This window comes from Aquarana catesbeiana, linkage group LG08 (genome assembly GCF_042186555.1).
Source record: "Aquarana catesbeiana isolate 2022-GZ linkage group LG08, ASM4218655v1, whole genome shotgun sequence".
NCBI lineage: Eukaryota > Metazoa > Chordata > Amphibia > Anura > Ranidae > Aquarana > Aquarana catesbeiana.
The window spans coordinates 71,720,216-71,737,897 of NC_133331.1; the positions used below are offsets into that span (position 1 = coordinate 71,720,216).

The window sequence follows — 17,682 nt, forward strand, 5'->3', positions numbered from 1 at the left end:
GACTCTCTGCTGTGCCCCTCCAGTGCTCACTGGAGCGCTGGGCTGTGTAGGGGGCGGGAGTGGCTGGCTTAAACTTTCAACGGCATGAGGAGAGGCTGAGCCAGCTGCCAGTCAGGCATCTGGTGGATCCTGACATTAAAATGGGGATCCCTTCAGAGTCCGGACTGGCTGAGCGACGTCAGCTGACATCTGGCTTCAGAAACTGGGCTGGCTTAGCCCGCTGTCAGCTGAATACAGGTTTATAGGAGTGCGGAACAAATTGAACTCCTGTGATCTACAGGAGAAGTAGGACCAAAAGAATTTTGGCCCTACCTCTCCCTTAAGCAAGATATAGGGGGAGACAACAGTGAACAGAAGTGTATAATAGGCTAATGGAAACTTATCAGCTGGGAGCATCTTCTACCTTCTGGTTGACAGAATTAGCACCACAGACAATGAACACATCATTGTTTAAAGTGTAAGTTCACCTTCATAGAAAATCTATAAGGTGACCTTACAGTGGACCCCCTCCCCACACCCCACACCCCTGGTCCTGCTGTACCATACTGCTGAGATCCCCTGCTGTCAGACACAGAAAAGCCGCATCACCAGTCTGGGGATTTGAAATCCCGGTGGCTTTCTCTCCTCTCCTTGTAGTGCTGACAGTATGGGCTGAACAGCTTCTGATTGGTCAGAGCCATCCATGTGATGGTGCTCGCCAATTAGAATCCCTGCATCGCGTATTGCCTAAGCGATACAAACACAAGGTTAAGCCACGAGGGTTTCAAATCCTCAGACCGGTGAAGCAGCTTTTTCGTGTCTGACAGGGGGGGTGGCGGCAGTTTGGTATAGCAGATCCGAAGGGGATGGGGGTCCAGTGTAAGGTCACCTTACAGATTTTCTGTAAAGGTGAACTTACACTTTAGGGAAACCAGTACTGAGTAAAATGGCAGGCTGCTGTTTTCTTCTTCCAAAAAGCTATTTAACTAGTGGTCATGATAATTCAGTGGTTTCAATTGTTTCCCATTTACTGACCCAGAACAAGGATGTAGTTTAGGCAGCTGGTATTTTCATATAGAAGACAGCAATATCAGTCTACATATGCTATGTGGCTAAAGAGAATATGGACACCTTTTCAAATGATTGAATTCAGATATATCCACTAAATGGTACTGTAAATACTACCATATAGAAAGACAATTTAGAAAACTGTGAACGTTCAACCTTGTGGCAAGTTTGAAGAAGGCCCTTTTCTGTTCCAGCATGAATGTGCCTGTGTGTACAAAGCCAGCTCCATAAAACATGGTTTGGTATGGAGGAACTTGTGTGTCCTGCATAGAGCTCTGTCCTCAACCCTACTGAACATCTCTGGGATGAGCCGGAACACTGATTGTGAGTCGGATCTTCTCAACCAGCATAACCTCACAAATGTTCTTTTGGCTGAAAGGGCACACATTCCCATAGGCACATTTTAATGCCTGTGGTTTTGGAAAGGCATGTTCAACAAGCTCCTATCAGTGTGGTGGTCAGGTGTCCACAACCTTTTGGCCAAATAGCGTGTTTCTCCCAGTACAGGTTTCCTTTAGGCTCCATGCACACAGAAAGCCAGTAATGATAGGAGGAGAACACTGTTCTGTTAGTAAAGACATAAAAACACTTTGGATATTTCTAAAGATTAACACTATGGCTAGAGATGTGTGCTTTATTTACTAGCTTCCCTATTATCAATGTTTGCAGAGCCGGTATATTCTCCAAGCCTTGCCCCAGCAATGGCATATTGTGATACAATCACAGGGGAGGCTGCAAAAGACATTGCAGTGTATTGGGAGAAGTAAGTCCCATGGTGTAGCAGCCAACAGTGTGTGAGTTAGATCAAGCTGCTTTTGGATCAGATTTACATGTGTAGGCAGGTACAGTCTGTACTCCCCACTGCAGGTGGTGCACGACCAAAGCGGCAAGCAGGAGGGGAAGGAAATTCTGAGGAACTTGGCTCCTCTATGACTTCCTGCAGTCACAAGAAGGCAGCTGTCTGATTGAATGCTGGCGCCCATGTGACTTCAGTGGCCATCTTGGGTCAGGCAAAGTCTATTTAAGACTCCGGCTCCTGGGTTTGGTGCGCTTTGTGCAAGTGGCTAGTGTAGGGACAGGTTCCCTGTCTGGCAGGGACAGTGCTTAGAGGTAGGGAAAGGTTCTGGAGGAGTAGGGACAGTGCAGGAACTATGTCTACCTCACTTCAAAGAACCCTTCCCTTTGGTTGTGAAGCGGCCAGGTCACATTCCGCTCCTCATGACAGATGCCATCGGCAGTCCGCTGTTAAAGTTCATAAGTGGCTCCGGATGGTCCTGCCTACTCGCCTGGCCTAGTTGTATTGTGTTGGACTTTTCTATAATATATTGCTATTGCCTAACTTGGACTCTGGGGTTGATTTACTAAAGGCAAATAGACTGTGCACTTTGGAAAGTGCAGTTGCATTCTGCAAGAGCAGTTGCTCCAGAGCCTAGTAAATGAGCAGAAGCTCTGCTGGCTTCCATCATCCAATCGTGTGCAAGTAAAAATGCTTTTCTTTCCTTGCATGTGATTGGGTATCTTTTGAAAAGTGAAGCGTAACCTCCTTACTAAGCTCTGGAGCAACTGCACTTTGCAAAGTGCACAGTCTGTTTGCCTTGCTCACACATGGGGCTGGTTCATTAAAGTATTACTAAACCCACAGCAGTAAAATCAGTCTGTATATACAGTAAAGCATGCTTGTTATACTCAATGTGGAACCTAAGGGGTTAATCATCTTCATTGTGTAAAAAGGCTGTTTGATCTTGTATGCACAGATTCTCCTCTTCCTCCACTGACTCCAGAACATGTCCAGATAAGACAGAGTCTTTGGAGTCAGACTGCACATGCTCAGTTTGGTGTGTATTGCTACAGAGTTTTTTCTTTCTTGGGAGGGTGCATATGATCAGCACAGGGCCAAGCAGCACTGTCCAGACAGAGGGTCAGGGGCCCTGGATCCTGATAGACCAGCTCAGTGCAGTATGAAAACTCCTCCTACACACTTTACCAGAAACTGATAGAAGTCACAAGGCTGCTATAAACTGCTAATAAGAAAAGGTATTTAGCAGGTTATATTTACTAAAATAATTGCATTTCCATGTACTGTGTACTGTGGGAGACCAGATATAGTGAATGCAGGGTCCTGGGTTTAGTAACACTTTAAGGATTTCGTCTTTTCAAATACAGTATAATGTTAAATCTGCACATTTGTGTTTTTTTTCAGGGCTCTTAATACTCCCTATTCACTTCTAGCATTATAACGATAATAATTTTCAGATAATTCTAAACAATATGTACCATTTGTGTCCGTGAAGATTTATCCAGGTCATGGCATATCTGGTAACAGTCACTTCCAACTAAATTTGTTCTATAATGCTGAAGATGTTTCACCACTTATCCAAGTTGTTTCTCCAGTTGCCCCAGAATTCATATCCACACGTAACTCGATCACCTTAATCCAATCTCAATGGATTGTGTCAAGGTGATATTGATTATCCAAGAACAAGATGTTCTCATTTAAAACCCATTCACTATGGTTCCATATTGTCTAGGGCAGGTATTTATTGTTTAAGTCACATAGCTGAAGATATACATTTTGAAGTCCAGTAACCCCTGTGGCTATAAATGCTGGGGCACGTTCCTGACACTCATTAGATCCAAGGAAGCCATTAGGCTAAGCAGTGAAACATCTTCAACATTACAGAACAAGTCCATTTCAATGTGACTACCTACTACTATGCGCATACCAACCCATCACAGCACCTTAAACATGAAAAAGATGCATAATCAATGATCTTTATCTTGCAAACCTAAGCAAAAAGTGACCCTGTTTTTGTATTGTAGGAATCCAGATCACATGATAGTTCAAGGGTTGAAAAAATAAAGTAAATTTGAGAATACAATGATAACTACGTTGTATTTGTGCTAAATAGATGACTGTCTTTATTAGTTTCCACCACTGTCCATCAGTAACTGGTTTCTAGATGCTCAATTGCCAATTAATAATCTTGTCTTGGCTGTCTTTTTTCCACCAACGTCCATCAGTAATGTTTTTTAAAATGCCAATAAATATTCTTGTCTTGTGCCCAAGAATCTTGGGGCATCTGGTACATTGAATTGTCTTTGTGTCCCTTGGAGTCGTGCTGGCCGGTAGAGACACTGAGATCTTGACGTCAGTCAGTGTTCCTCTTGGTTATTATCTTGTCTCTGTGAATTTGTGAGTCTTGCCTGATATTTCTGCATAAGTCTGTCTCGTATCCTTAAGTCACCCTGCCTCTCGCAGCCGCTAACGTCTCCCGAATCTCAACGAATGCCTGTCTCTGCCAAGGCCTCAGACTTCCACAGGTTCCAGTGGCTGCAGATGAGCTTTCAGGAGCTGAATACTGCTGAGTATCTTCTTCTGGTGGCCAGAAAGTGTCACACCAATTAGCTGGATGTCTCTGGAAGTGAGGAAAAGGGAGAAGATGCTTAAACAGACATTGTGCCACAAAAGCATAAAAATGTGCTTCACATGTAAATTATTTAGAAAAATATGAAAGACACTTTATATTTGCAGTAATACAAGACAATTTGATGGAAATATTCATTTTCACAGCCGGTTTGTGAAAGATTACAATTTTTTTCCAGATGAATGCTAAATGAAGAAGGGTATTTTAAGGATAGCACTACTAAAAACTAAAACTAAAATGAGTCAAAAACTTTCCATGTGCTAATAAGGAATCACTGCCTTTTTCGAAACCCCATTAGGGGCATTAGTGATACTATACTGATATAGTGCTATAGTATGACTGCTCATTTTAAATATGGTGTGGAAGGTGCAGTAGATTTATACAGGTGCATTTCAAAAAATTAGAATATCATCAAAAAGTTCATGTGTTTCAGTAATTCAATTCAAAATTGAAACTCATATATTATATAGATTCATTACACACTCATTATACACAGAGTGATATGTTTCAAGCATTTTTTTAATACACTGAGCAAAATTATAAAACACAACACTTTTGTGTTTGCCCCTATTTATTATGAGCTGATTATTGTTCACAAATCTGTTTAAATCTGTGTTAGTGAGCACTTCTCCTTTGCCGAGATTATACATCCATCTCACAGGTGTGGCATATCAAGATGCTGATTAGACAGCATGATTATTGCACAGGTGTGCCTTAGGCTGGCCACAATAAAAGCCCACAATAAAATGTGCAGTTTTATCACACAGCACAATGCCACAGATGTCGCAAGTTTTGAGGGAGCGTACAATTAGCATGCTGACTGTAGGAATGTCCACCAGAGCGGTTGCTATTGAATTGAATGTTCATTTCTCTACCATAAGCCGTCTCCAAAGCGTTTCAGAGAATTTGGCAGTACATCCAACTGGCCTCACAACCGCAGACCACGTGTAACCACACCAGCCCAGGATCTCCATAACCAGCATCTTCACCTCCAAGATCGTCTGAGACCAGCCACCTGGACAGCTGCTGCAACAACCGGTTTGATTAACCAAATTTCTGCACAAACTGCCAGAAAGCATCTCAGGGAAGCTCATCTGCATGCTCGTCGTCCTCATCGGGGTCTTGATCTGACTGCAGTTCGTCGTCGTAACCAAATTGAGTGGACAAATGCTCAGATTAGATGGCGTCTGGCACTTTGGAGAGGTGTTCTCTTCACGGATGAATCCCGGTTTTCACTGTACAGGGCAGATGGCAGACAGCATGTATGGCGTCGTGTGGGTGAGCGGTTTGCTGATGTCAACGTTGTGGATTGAGTGGCCCATGGTGGCGGTGGGGTTATGGTATGGGCAGGCATATGCTATGGACAACGAACACAGGTGCATTTTATTGATGGCATTTTGAATGCACAGAGATTCTGTGACAAGATACTGAGACTCATTGTTCTGCCATTCATCCATGACCATCACTTCATTTTGCAGAATGATAATGCACGGCCCCATGGTGCAAGGATCTGTACACAATTCCTGGAAGCTGAAAATATCCCAGTTCTTGCATGGCCAGCACACTCACCAGATATGTCACCCATTGAGCATATTTGGGATGCTCTGGATCGGCTTATATGACAGCGTGTTCCAGTTCCTGCCAATATCCAGCAACTTCGCACAGCCATTGAAGAGGAATGGACCAACATTCCACAGGCCACAATCAACAACCTGATCAACTCTATGCGAAAGAGATGTGCTGCACTGCGTGAGGCAAATGGTGGTCACACCAGATACTGACTGGTTTTTGGAGTCCCCCCAAATACAGTAAAACTGCACATTTTAGAGTGGCCTTTTATTGTGTCCAGCCTAAGGCACACCTGTGCAATAATCATGCTGTCTAATCAGCATCTTGATATGCCACACCTGTGAGGTGAATGGATTATCTCAGCAAAGGAGAAGTGCTCACCAACACAAATTTAGTCAGATTTGTGAACAATATTTGAGAGAAATAGGCCTTTTGTGTACATAGAAAAAGTTGTAGATCTTTAGGTTCAGCTCATGATAAATAGGGGCAAACGCAAAAGTGTTGCGTTTATAACTTTGCTCAGTGTAATTTAAGGGGGCATGGTAGGGGGTGTGTCCTATGCCTACATACTTTTGCTATAGGTGTCCCTCGTTCACATCTCAAAAAGTTGGAAGTATGGTGATAAATGACTGCCCACCCCTCCACCATGCCCACTAACCAGCTAAACAAAATGGGGATGGGATATTACATGTAGACTGATGGCATCTTCATCTCCCTGTTATTTTAAGAGACAGGCTGGAGGGGTGTGACACAGCCCGTGACTGGCAGAAATATACCCACACCATGTTATTGCCAAAAATAAAATATATTTTATTTCAAATATATATATATATATTTGTATAAACGGTTTATTGTTATCAATTATTTCTTTTTACTCTGTACCCCAAAGGCTGTTTTTTTTATTGTGAACATGTGACCAGCAGCAAAGGACTAGAAGCTCCCCCTGCTTATGTTTCCCTGCAGACAGGCTGGGAAAGAGCTGGGTCGTGTGACAGCTGTATATCAATTAGGAAAAAGGGACTTAGAAGTTTTTTGTTTTTTTTTTAAATTAAATTGCAGTGCCTTCATCCACATACAAAAATAGAAGGGACATTGTAAATTAAACAGTGTGTGCTTAGTATCACTTCAACAGTACCCCCCAATGGAAACACCTGGAGGGGTGTACACATTTTGCTCATACAGTGTATATTATTTATACTTCATTGTTTCTGGCACCTAAATGATATACTCACACTATACTAACAAATTGTATTCATACACTTCATACATTCATATACAGTATAGTATATATTTATTTTTTAAATATTCAAGCATTTATATACAGCTGATCTATTCTGCAATGCTTTAACGGCATAGTCCAGCTTGGGGGATATATTGCATGTTACACCCATATTTAGCATGTAACATAAAATATACAGTATCTCATAAAAGTGAGTACACCCCTTTTTATTTCTGGAAATATTTTATTATATCTTTTCATGTGGCAACACTGAAGAAATTACACTTTGCTACAATGTAAAGTAGTGAGTGTACAGTTTGTATAACAGTGTAAAGTTGCTGTCCCCTCAAAATAACTCAACATGCAGCCATTAATGTCTAAACTGCTGGCAAGAAAAGTGAGTACACCCCTAAGTGAAAATCTCCAAATTTGGCCCAATTAGGCATTTTCCTTCCCCAGTGTCATGTGACTTGTTAGTGTTACAAGGTCTCAGGTGTGAATGGGGAGCAGGTGTGTTAAATTTGGTGTTATCGTTCTCACTCTCTCATACTGGTCACTGAAAGTTCAATATGGCACCTCATGGCAAAGAACTCTCTGAGGATCTGAAAAAAAGAATTGTTGCTCTACATAAAGATGGCTTAGGCTATAAGAAGATTGCCAAGACCCTGACACTGAGCTGCAGCACAGTGGCCAAGACCATTCAGCGGTTTAACAGGATAGGTTCCACTCAGAACAGGCCTTGCCATTGTCAACCAAAGAACTTGAGTGCACATGCCCAGCGTCATATCCAGAGGTTGTCTTTGGGAAACTATATATATGAGTGCTGTCAGCATTGCTGCAGAGGTTGAAGGGGGGGGGGGGGGTCAGCCTGTCAGTGCTCAGACCATACGCCGCACACTGCATCAAATTGGTCTGCATGGCTGTTATCCCAGAAGGAAGTCTCTTCTAAAGATGATGCACAAGAAAACCCGCAAACAGTTTGCTGAAGACAAGCAGACTAAGGACATGGATGACCAGGTGAGCAGTCTGTCTTGTCTACAGTCAAACATGGTGGGGGGAGTGTCATTGTCTGGGGCTGCATGTGTGCTGCTGGCACTGGGGAGCTACGGTTCATTGAGGGAACCATGAATGCCAACATGTACTGTGACATACTGAAGCAGAGCATGATCCCCTCCCTTTTAAGACTGGGCCTCAGGGCAGTATTCCAACATAACAACCCCAAACACACCTCCAAGATGACCACTGCCTTGCTAAAGAATCTGAGGGTAAAGGTGATGGACTGGCCAAGCATGTCTCCAGACCTAAACCCTATTGAGCATCTGTGGGGCATCCTCAAACAGAAAGTGGAGGAGCACAAGGTCTCTAACATCCACCAGCTCCGTGATGTCATCATGGAGTGGAAGAGGACTCCAGTGGCAACCTGTGAAGCTCTGGTGAACTCCATGCCCAAGAGGGTTAAGGCAGTGCTGGATAATAATGGTGGCCACACAAAATAATGTCACTTTGGGCCCAATTTGGACATTTTTGCTTAGAGGTGTACTCACTTTTGTTGCCAGCAGTTTAGACATTAATAGCTGTGTGTTGAGTTGAGGGGCAGCAAATTTACGCTGTTATACAACTGTACACTCACTACTGAAGTGTCATTTCTTCAGTGTTGTCACATGAAAAGATCTAATAAAATACTTACAAAAACTTGAGGGGTGTACTCACTTTTGTAAGATACTGAAGTTGCTCCCCCCCCCCCCCAACTTACCACCTCTTGACACCGGTCGCACGCATAAATGCGTTCCCCTTACTAGAACTCTTAAAGGGCTGGACAAAGGGGTTAAGTTACGGGGTGCGGTTATCGTTTGAATTTTGCATAGCTGTGTGTGGCTCTGCATTATCCATTCACAGGGTTCCATGTCATTCATTCATATATGTATTCACAGGGGTCTATAGATGGGAAGACTACAAACTCCCATCTGACACCGCCGCAGAGGGGCTCACAGATCAAGCTGGCCACATGTGCAGTGACTTCACCACATTTGTAGTCCAATTTTGTCTTGCTCTAGTCCACTAGCAGAAGGCCCGTACCTCTGTACAGATCTAGGGCTAGGATGTAAACAACACAGAAGCACCCACGGCACACTGATCACATTGCAGTGTTCTGCAGGCTTCAATACAAAAAATGTAAAATATATATAAAGTTTACTTTATTGTATTAATGTGGGTGCGTTTATTAACCTCTCCCAGCACACTGTCATTGACAGCCTTCATTTTCTGTTTATGATCAGGTGTCCTTCAGAAGGGCATCCGATCCTATGACAACCAAAGATTGCTTTTCAAATCTTGCAAGTCTATTTAAAAGCACCTGCTCTTAATAAGTAAATATGGAGATTTAGTCACACCATATGGCCATACTGTGCTTAAAGAGGAAGTAAACCCTGATGGGGTTTACTTCTTCTTTGTTTCCCTGCAAAGGTAAAGCATAATGGGCTACTATGCATCACATAGTAGCCCATTATGTGTCACTTACCTGACACAGGAGCCTGCGATATCACCGCTGTCCCCTCTGGTACATCTTCTTCCGGGTATCGTGGCTCTGGCACTGTGATTGGCCGGAGCCACGATGATGTCACTCCCGTGCATGCGCGCAGGAGCCGCCACTAACGGCCTATCGCCGTTAGCAGCGGCGCGTTCAGTGCGCCGCTGTCTACGGCGCATGCGCCGTAGACAGCGGTGCCTGTCTTTTAGCAAATATCTCCTAAACCGTGTAAGTTTAGGAGACATTTCTTGGACCTACAGGTAAGCCTTAATCTAGGCTTACCTGTAGGTCAAAGTGGTCTGTAAGGGTTTACAACCACTTTAAGCCCACCACTGCATCAAAGTACCCCATTTTCAGTGGATCCTACACTATTCATAGAATAAAAGATAAATCCCACTTCTCAAAACCATGGGGCATACTCACTTCTTACACTGGAGAAATGTGCTAGTTACAGATTCCTCTGCTTAAACTGCACTATACAGGGACATATTCCTACTTACTGGTGGACATTACTAAAGTAGTACTGGTGTGGGAGAGTGGGGTGCTCCGCCCAGAGAGTCTGGTCAGGACTCAATATGTAAAAAACAAACAAAAGATTGGGGGGCACACCCTAAACTTACATTTCTAAGGTTGGTGCTGCTATAAAGACCAATATACAACTTGAACCATATAAATAGCACACACACATACAAAAAAAAGTTTGCTTTTCAAATCTCGCAAGGCTACTTAAAAACACCTGCTCTTAATAAGTAAATATGGGGATGGTTTATATGGTTCAAATTGTATATTGGATGTGTTTTAGAACAGAAATATATATATTTCTTTTCCCCCCAAATTGTCGGTCGTTCTTTGTTTCTAGTGCAAAAAATAAAAAGACGCTGAGGGGATCAAATACCACCAAAAGAAAGCTCTATTTGTGGGAAAAAAAAAGGACATAAATTTTATTTAAGTGTCAGTTAAAGTAAGGCAGTGCCATATCGCAAAAAATGGCCTGGTCAGGAATGGGGGTAAACCTTCCGGAGGTGAAATGGTTAAAGAATACACAGATCAGTTCATACCCCTCCCTTGTTTTTTCATGAGGGTTTTCCTCAAATCATACTCATATTATGTGCAACAATTATTCCAACAAATAACACATGCACATCCGTGGAAAATGGCGCAAACTGATTTTTTTAAACCCGCAAGACATAAGCAGCTGCAAAACAGAATGATCAATTTTTCTTACTCAGCTGTCAGACGAGAAATGACATCTAGGCTTGTGTATCCGGCTTTATCGAAGTTCTCCTTGTATCTTTCCATCTTGATGGCCTCCAGCCACTCATGGGGTGAGGAGAGGGAGGGGAGATCTGGAGGACAGTTGCTCAGAAGCGGCTGAGAGGGTCTGATGGAGATGAGAACGTTAAACATGGCAGCTTTCCGCACTAGTAATAATCAGTCAGCCGTGCTCTAGTTTTCACAGCTCTTAACTTACGTTAAATAGGCTTTTAGGTTAAATAATTTACAGCAGAGTTGGAAGAACCCACTAAATAAAACAAAATCTTACCATTCTGGCTTTTAGCTCGAAACAATCGCGTGTTTGTGTTTACTCAAAGAGATTAATTGACTTCTGAAAATCTATTCTGTTGACAATTTTCCTCATTTGGCCTCCATGTTTCCAATCACATGAATATCTGCAATGCTCTGTACTGCGGGACTTGGGGTTAAATGGCCACAGCAGCCTTTTATTTAACCACAAAACGTTTCACAATAAGAAAAAAATTCACAATAATCAAATGAAAAACAGACCAATAAATAACACAACTGTTGGTTACAAGACATTGGTGTCTGCAAGCCAAGAACGCTTCAGTGAAATCCACCCTTGTCCCCGGCCACAACCTACTAGCTTAAGGTCAGCTCCAGAATTAACTATTTCTGCCTTCCCAATGGACCAACTGGCACCAACAGGGAGCACCTTACCATCAGATGGACCCCTGATTTGTAACCATCTCACCTTTTCAAAGACCCCCAAACCCGCCCCAAAATAAAATCAAGGAAGGCCTGGGTATTACAATTTTCTTTCCTTGACAACCTTTCAAAATGAATTTTAAGCAGATCCTACCCCTGCAGCTCCTCCGTCCTACCTGACCCTCAGCCACCAATCTGGTAAGGCCTTTTGCGTCTACATAAATGTAACTATTTCCTGCAGAATATCCCTCACCCCATCGTGTAGCTCCTCCATTAATCTTTTCCTGTGTGTCGGAAGTAAGCTTTCAGAGCATAGGAGAAAATTGAAGCTATATCTAAACATACTGTAGATCTTTTGATTTATGATGATTTTTTATTTTTTTGGGACAGGGGTGGTATGTTATGCTTCACTGATGCACTTGGCCAACAACAACATCAAAGAACAAGACCTGGGTTTAGGGAAAGAAGACTAAATGAACGATCTAGTACAGCCTTTATCAACTAGGGTTCCTCCAGAGGTTGCTAGGGGTTTCCTTGAGAAATTAGCAATTTCTGCCCCTCAGATTAGTATCCACTGACGCCAATTATATTTTTTATTTGAAGGTCATATTTTTTTTTATTTTGCGGGAGTGGTGTGTTAGCTTCTCTATTGCACTTGGCCAGCAACAACAGTCAAGAACATAACCTGGGTATAGGAATAAAAGGCACAAATTGAACCATGTAGTGAGTCTTTCTCAAACAGGGTTCAGTGGAGCTCTAGGGTTCCTCCAGAGTTTGCTGGGGTTTCCTTCAGTAATGAGTAATTACTGCCTTCTAGATTAGTAATGTGATGGGAGGGGGGTATGTGATGGAGGTGGGGGGGGGGTCTAGGAAGGATGTAAAGGAGAGTATGTGATGTGAAGAAGGGACTGAGGACTCATTTACACTTGTGCAGAGACCTACACTCACCGGCCACTTTATTAGGTACACCTGTTCACTTGCTTGGTAACACAAATTTCTAATCAGCCAATCCTATGGCAGCAACTTAATGCATTTAGGCATCTAGACATGGTGAAAAAGACTTGCTGAAGCTCAAACTGAGTATCAGAACGGGGAAGAAAGAGTATTTACGTGACTTTAAACATGGCATTATTGTTGTTGGTGCCAGACGGGCTGTTCTGAGTATTGTGCTGATCTCCGGGGATTTTCATGCACAACCATCTCTCGGGTTTACAGAGAATGGTCCAAAAAAGAGAAAATATCCAGTGAGCGGCAGTTGTGTGGAGGAAAATGCCTTGTTGATGTCAGAGGTCAGAAGAGAATGGGTTTGAGATGATAGAAAGGCAACAGTAACTCAAATACCCACTTGTTACAACCAAGGTATGCAGAATATCATCTCTGAACACACAACACAACAAACCTTGAAGCAGATGGGCTACAGAAGCAGAAGACCACACCGGGTGCCACTCCTGTCAGCTAAGAACAGGAAACTGAGGCTACAATTCGCACAGGATCAAAACTAGACAATAGAAGATTGGAAAAACATTGCCTGGTCTGATGAGTCTCGATTTCAGCTGCGACATTCAGATGGTAGGGTCAGAATTTGGCGTAAACAACATGAAAGATGGATTGGTTCAGGCTGGTGGTGGTCATGTAATGGTGTGGGGGATATTTTCTTGGCACACTTTGGGCCCCTTATTACCAATTGAGCATCGTTTAAATGCCACGGCCTACCTGAGTATTGTTGATGACCATGTCCATCCCTTTATGACTACAGTGTCCTCATCTTCTGATGGCTCCTTCCAGCAGGATAATGCACCATGTCACAAAGCTCCAATCATCTCACCACTGGTTTCTTGAACATGACTATGAGGTCACTGTACTCCAATGGCCTCCACAGTCACCAGATCTCAATCCAATAGAGCATCTTTGGGATGTGGTGGAATGCGAGATTGGCATCATGGATGTGCAGCCGACAAATCTGCAGCAACTGCGTGATTCTATCATGTCAATATGGACCAAAATCTCAGAGGAATGTGTCTAACAACTTTTTGAATCTATGCCACGAAGAATGAAGGCAGTTCTGAAAATAAAAGGGGGTCCAACCCGGTATTAGCAAGGTGTCCCTAATAAAGTGGCTGGTGAGTATATGTTTTTCTGCACTAGAAGCTTGCAGGTCTCCTCTATGTGCCCTGTTCTTGGCTTCTGAATGGTGTGAAATGCATACTGTGCGCATTTTTCTGGAGCTCACCTGAAGGCTCTGTATAGTCTGTTTCTATACACTGCAACCGAGCTGTGGTGCATAAAACTGAATGATGTGTACGGGAGGTCGTGATGTGAAGAACCTGAGTCATAGCACAAGCATGAAACTCTGACCTCCGCTGGAGGAAAATTTTACTGACTGGACCTCCATGAATTTTAATTCAGTACTCTTGATCTATACAAACATTTGTAGATAAGCTGATCATCCAGGTGAAGTTTGACCTCAAGGAAATGTCTCCATTTGAGCAGGGAAAATGTGTTTTAAAAAATAAAGACTAAATAATTGTAGCCATGCCATGATGTTCTGCCAATAGAACATACCATAGAAGAAAACTTGCATTTGGACTTTACTTGCATCATATGTCATTTCAACATACGTCATAATTCACCTGCTACTTGATACTCCTACGGTTCTTAAACAATTGGGGTTTCTAATCATCCGATCCAAAGAGCTGACAATCTGTTCAAAACGCAGCCTCTGAGAACGGTCCCGCTGCCAGCAGTCTAACATTAGGAGGTGCAGGGCGCTGGGGCAGTCAGGGGGCGGAGGAAGACGGTATTCCTGCTCAATGGCATCCAGCACCTGAGGAGAGTAGAGAGAATTAAATTACATGAAGACCCAACCGCTAAAACATCAGATAAGCTTTAACATTTTAATGGTGAGTGGATCTTGCTCAAAGTATGCAATGTTCTGTAATGTTCCGAAAGGGTGTAATTTTAAATCTTTTGTAATAAGGCTTGCATGTTTACTCATTAAATGCTAAATATTCAGATTCTTGGACAAGATCAGTAACGACTGGTTCACATTCAACAGACTGCTTGTACTGAGCAGTCCACTAAGACCTGGTGTGGCCATCACCTCTAAAGCCTTTACTGTACAAACAAGATCAGTCTTTCTCAATCGGGGTTCCTTCAGAGATTAGAGGTGCTAGGAGTTCCTTGAGTAATGACTTATGCACCTCTCAACTGATGGTGCCTGCTTTCTGTGGTTCCAGGGCTGGTGCCACTCAGCAGACACAGCAACATGGGACCGGCGGAGCCTCTGCTCTCGACACTTAAGCCATCTGTAAGGAGGGGGTGGCATTCCTCTCATTGACTCCAACATACGGAGCATTCCTCCCATACCCAAAGTGTAAAGGGCATTCTCCTCACTGGCCCCCAATGTTGGGGGGAGTTCTTCTCATTGACCACCAATGTAAGGGGCATTCTTCCCGCTGACCCCCCAATGAAGGGGTAGTTCTTCCAACTGACCCCCAATGTAAGTGGCATTCTTCCTACTGACCCCCAATGTAGGGGGCATTCTTCCCACTGACCCCCAATGGAAGGGCATTCTTCCCACTGATCCCCAATGGAGGGGGAATTCTTCCCACTGATCCCCAATGGAGGGGGCATTCTTCCCACTGTTCCCCAATGGAGGGGGCATTCTTCCCACTGACCCCCAAAGGAGGGGGCATTCTTCCCACTGACCCCCAATGGAGGGGGCATTCTTCCCACTGATCTCCAATGTCATGGGCATTCTTCCCACTGACCAGCAATGTAAGGAGCCTTCTTCCCTTTGACCCCAAATTTAAGGAGCATTATTACCACTGGCCCCCAATGTAAGCATCATTCTTCTCACTGACCACATATACAAGCAGCAATCCTTCTATTGATCTTCAATGTAAGGAGCATTATTCCTACTGACCACCAAGGTAAGTGGCATTGTTCTCACTGACTCCCCCAAATATAAGGGGCATTCTTCCCCGACTACACTGTACCCAGGCACATCTCCATCTGACCACCGAAGTAAGTCAAAACAACCTCCTACTGATTGTCAGTCTTCTTGCACTAAACAAAAATTTGTGGATCGCATTTGCCAATGACCACCATAAACGGAGTTGGAGATATAATTTTCAGCAGTGGTTCTCTGAGGCCTGAAAAATATGGAAATAGTTCCTCCAGGGATAAAAGGTTAAAAAAGACTGACATAGAGGATTTGTCCTGTGTATAAAACATCCTCTGCAAACAGTAATTTAGTGGGATATAATTGATTCACTAATGTAAGTGGCATTGAGGTGGGTGATGTAACAGAAAACTCTTAACCAATCAGTGCTCAGTCACCTCCTGGTTGCTCATGTCCCAGTATGGCCTTTCTCCATAGGATGTCACTTCCCACATGACAATCCCGTAGCTCCATACATCACTAGAGCTGGAGAATTTCCTTTGCTGATGAGCTTCAGGCGCCATCCAACGCAATGACTGTCTGCCAACCTGAAACAAAGTAGCAGATGACTTCCATTACCAGGACAGAGAACTCAACCTTCAATCATTTTTCAAAGAAATGGTTAGATTTGATATAACAAAATTATAAGAACACAAAGGAAATGGGATGAATCTCTCCTATGGGGACACAGCAATAGATGATTAGTAGAGTGTGGACAGTTTAGAACCTCTGACAGGTGTTTAACCACTTAGCGACTGTCCATAGATATACTGCGGCAGGGCGGATGCACTGTGCCAGATCACGTACCTGATACGTGAGCTGACTCTTCCGGGTCTGGGGCGCGTGAGTGCGCCACTGGAGACCCACTCCCGCTGTGATTGGACCTACCAGAACTCGTCGATCGTTCAGGAGAAAGACAAAACGGCGGTCTGCCTATGTACACAAGGCAGATCGCCGTTCTGTTAGAGGGGAATGTGCTGTTCCTGCGTTCCTGCTTACATTCCCCCAGTCAAAGCACCTCCCCCACACAGTTAGTAATCACCCCAGAGAACACAGTTAACCCTTTGGTCGTCCCTGATGTTAAACCCTTCCCTGCCAGTGTCATTAGTACAGTGGTAGTGCATATTTTCTTTAGCACTGATTACTGTATTAGTGTCACTGGTCCCCAAAAAGTGTCAGTTAGGTGTCTGATTTGTCCGCCGCAATATTGCAGTCCAGCTATAAGTCACTGATTGCCGCCATTACTAGTAAAAAAATAATAAAAAATAAATAAAAATATACCATAGTTTGTAGACGCTATAACTTTTGCGCAACCAATCAATATACACTTATTGGGATTTTCATTACCAAAAATATGTAGCAGAATACATATTAGTCAAAATTGATGAAGAAATTGGAAATTGTTTTTATTGGTAATGTTTTATAGCAGAAAGTAAATAATATATTGTTTTTTATTTCAAAATTTTCGGTCTTTTTTTGTTTATAGCGCAACAAATAAAAACTGCAGAGGTGATCAAATACCACCAAAAGAAAGCTCTATTTGTGGGAAAAAAAGGACACACATTTTGTTTGGGTACAGCGTTGCACAATTGTTAGTTAAAGTAACGCGGTGCCGTATCGCAAAAAATGGCCTGGTCATGAAGGGGGGGGGGGTAAACCTTCCAAAGCAGAAGTGGTTAATGATGTCTGTGCACCCTCTTGGTAGATTTCCCTTCTCTTCCTGTGTGGTCACAAAAAGGGAAGGACAATCCCACCAGTGAGGACACTGACATCCATTAAAACCTGACAAAGTAAGTAGCTTACCACATCTCCAGGCCCACGTAAGCCGGACACTTTACACACCAGCTGGCCGTTCACCAAGATGCTGCGAGCAGCCAGATTCCTGTGAACGTAACTTCTCTCTGAAAGGTAACGCATACCGGACGCCACTCCGCGCAGCATAGAGACCATCTGCAGGGCCGACAGACCACCTTCACATTGCTAGGAGAGAAGAGAGGATGGAAGTCAC

General features: G+C 43.4%; 1 protein-coding gene across 1 annotated transcript in view; it reads right to left on the minus strand.

Annotated features, from left to right (window-relative positions):
- Nucleotides 1-3,109: 3,109 nt before the first annotated feature.
- Nucleotides 3,110-17,682, minus strand: part of LOC141105835 (ephrin type-B receptor 5-like) — a 113,220-nt gene continuing 98,647 nt past the window's right edge. The window contains exons 12-16 of the mRNA XM_073595966.1: nucleotides 17,478-17,654; nucleotides 16,073-16,222; nucleotides 14,362-14,555; nucleotides 11,013-11,168; nucleotides 3,110-4,463 (exon numbers count right to left, since the gene is read on the minus strand). Coding sequence (XP_073452067.1) covers nucleotides 4,355-4,463; nucleotides 11,013-11,168; nucleotides 14,362-14,555; nucleotides 16,073-16,222; nucleotides 17,478-17,654 — 786 coding nt within the window. The 3' untranslated portion in view covers nucleotides 3,110-4,354. The remainder of the gene's footprint in view (nucleotides 4,464-11,012; nucleotides 11,169-14,361; nucleotides 14,556-16,072; nucleotides 16,223-17,477; nucleotides 17,655-17,682) is intronic.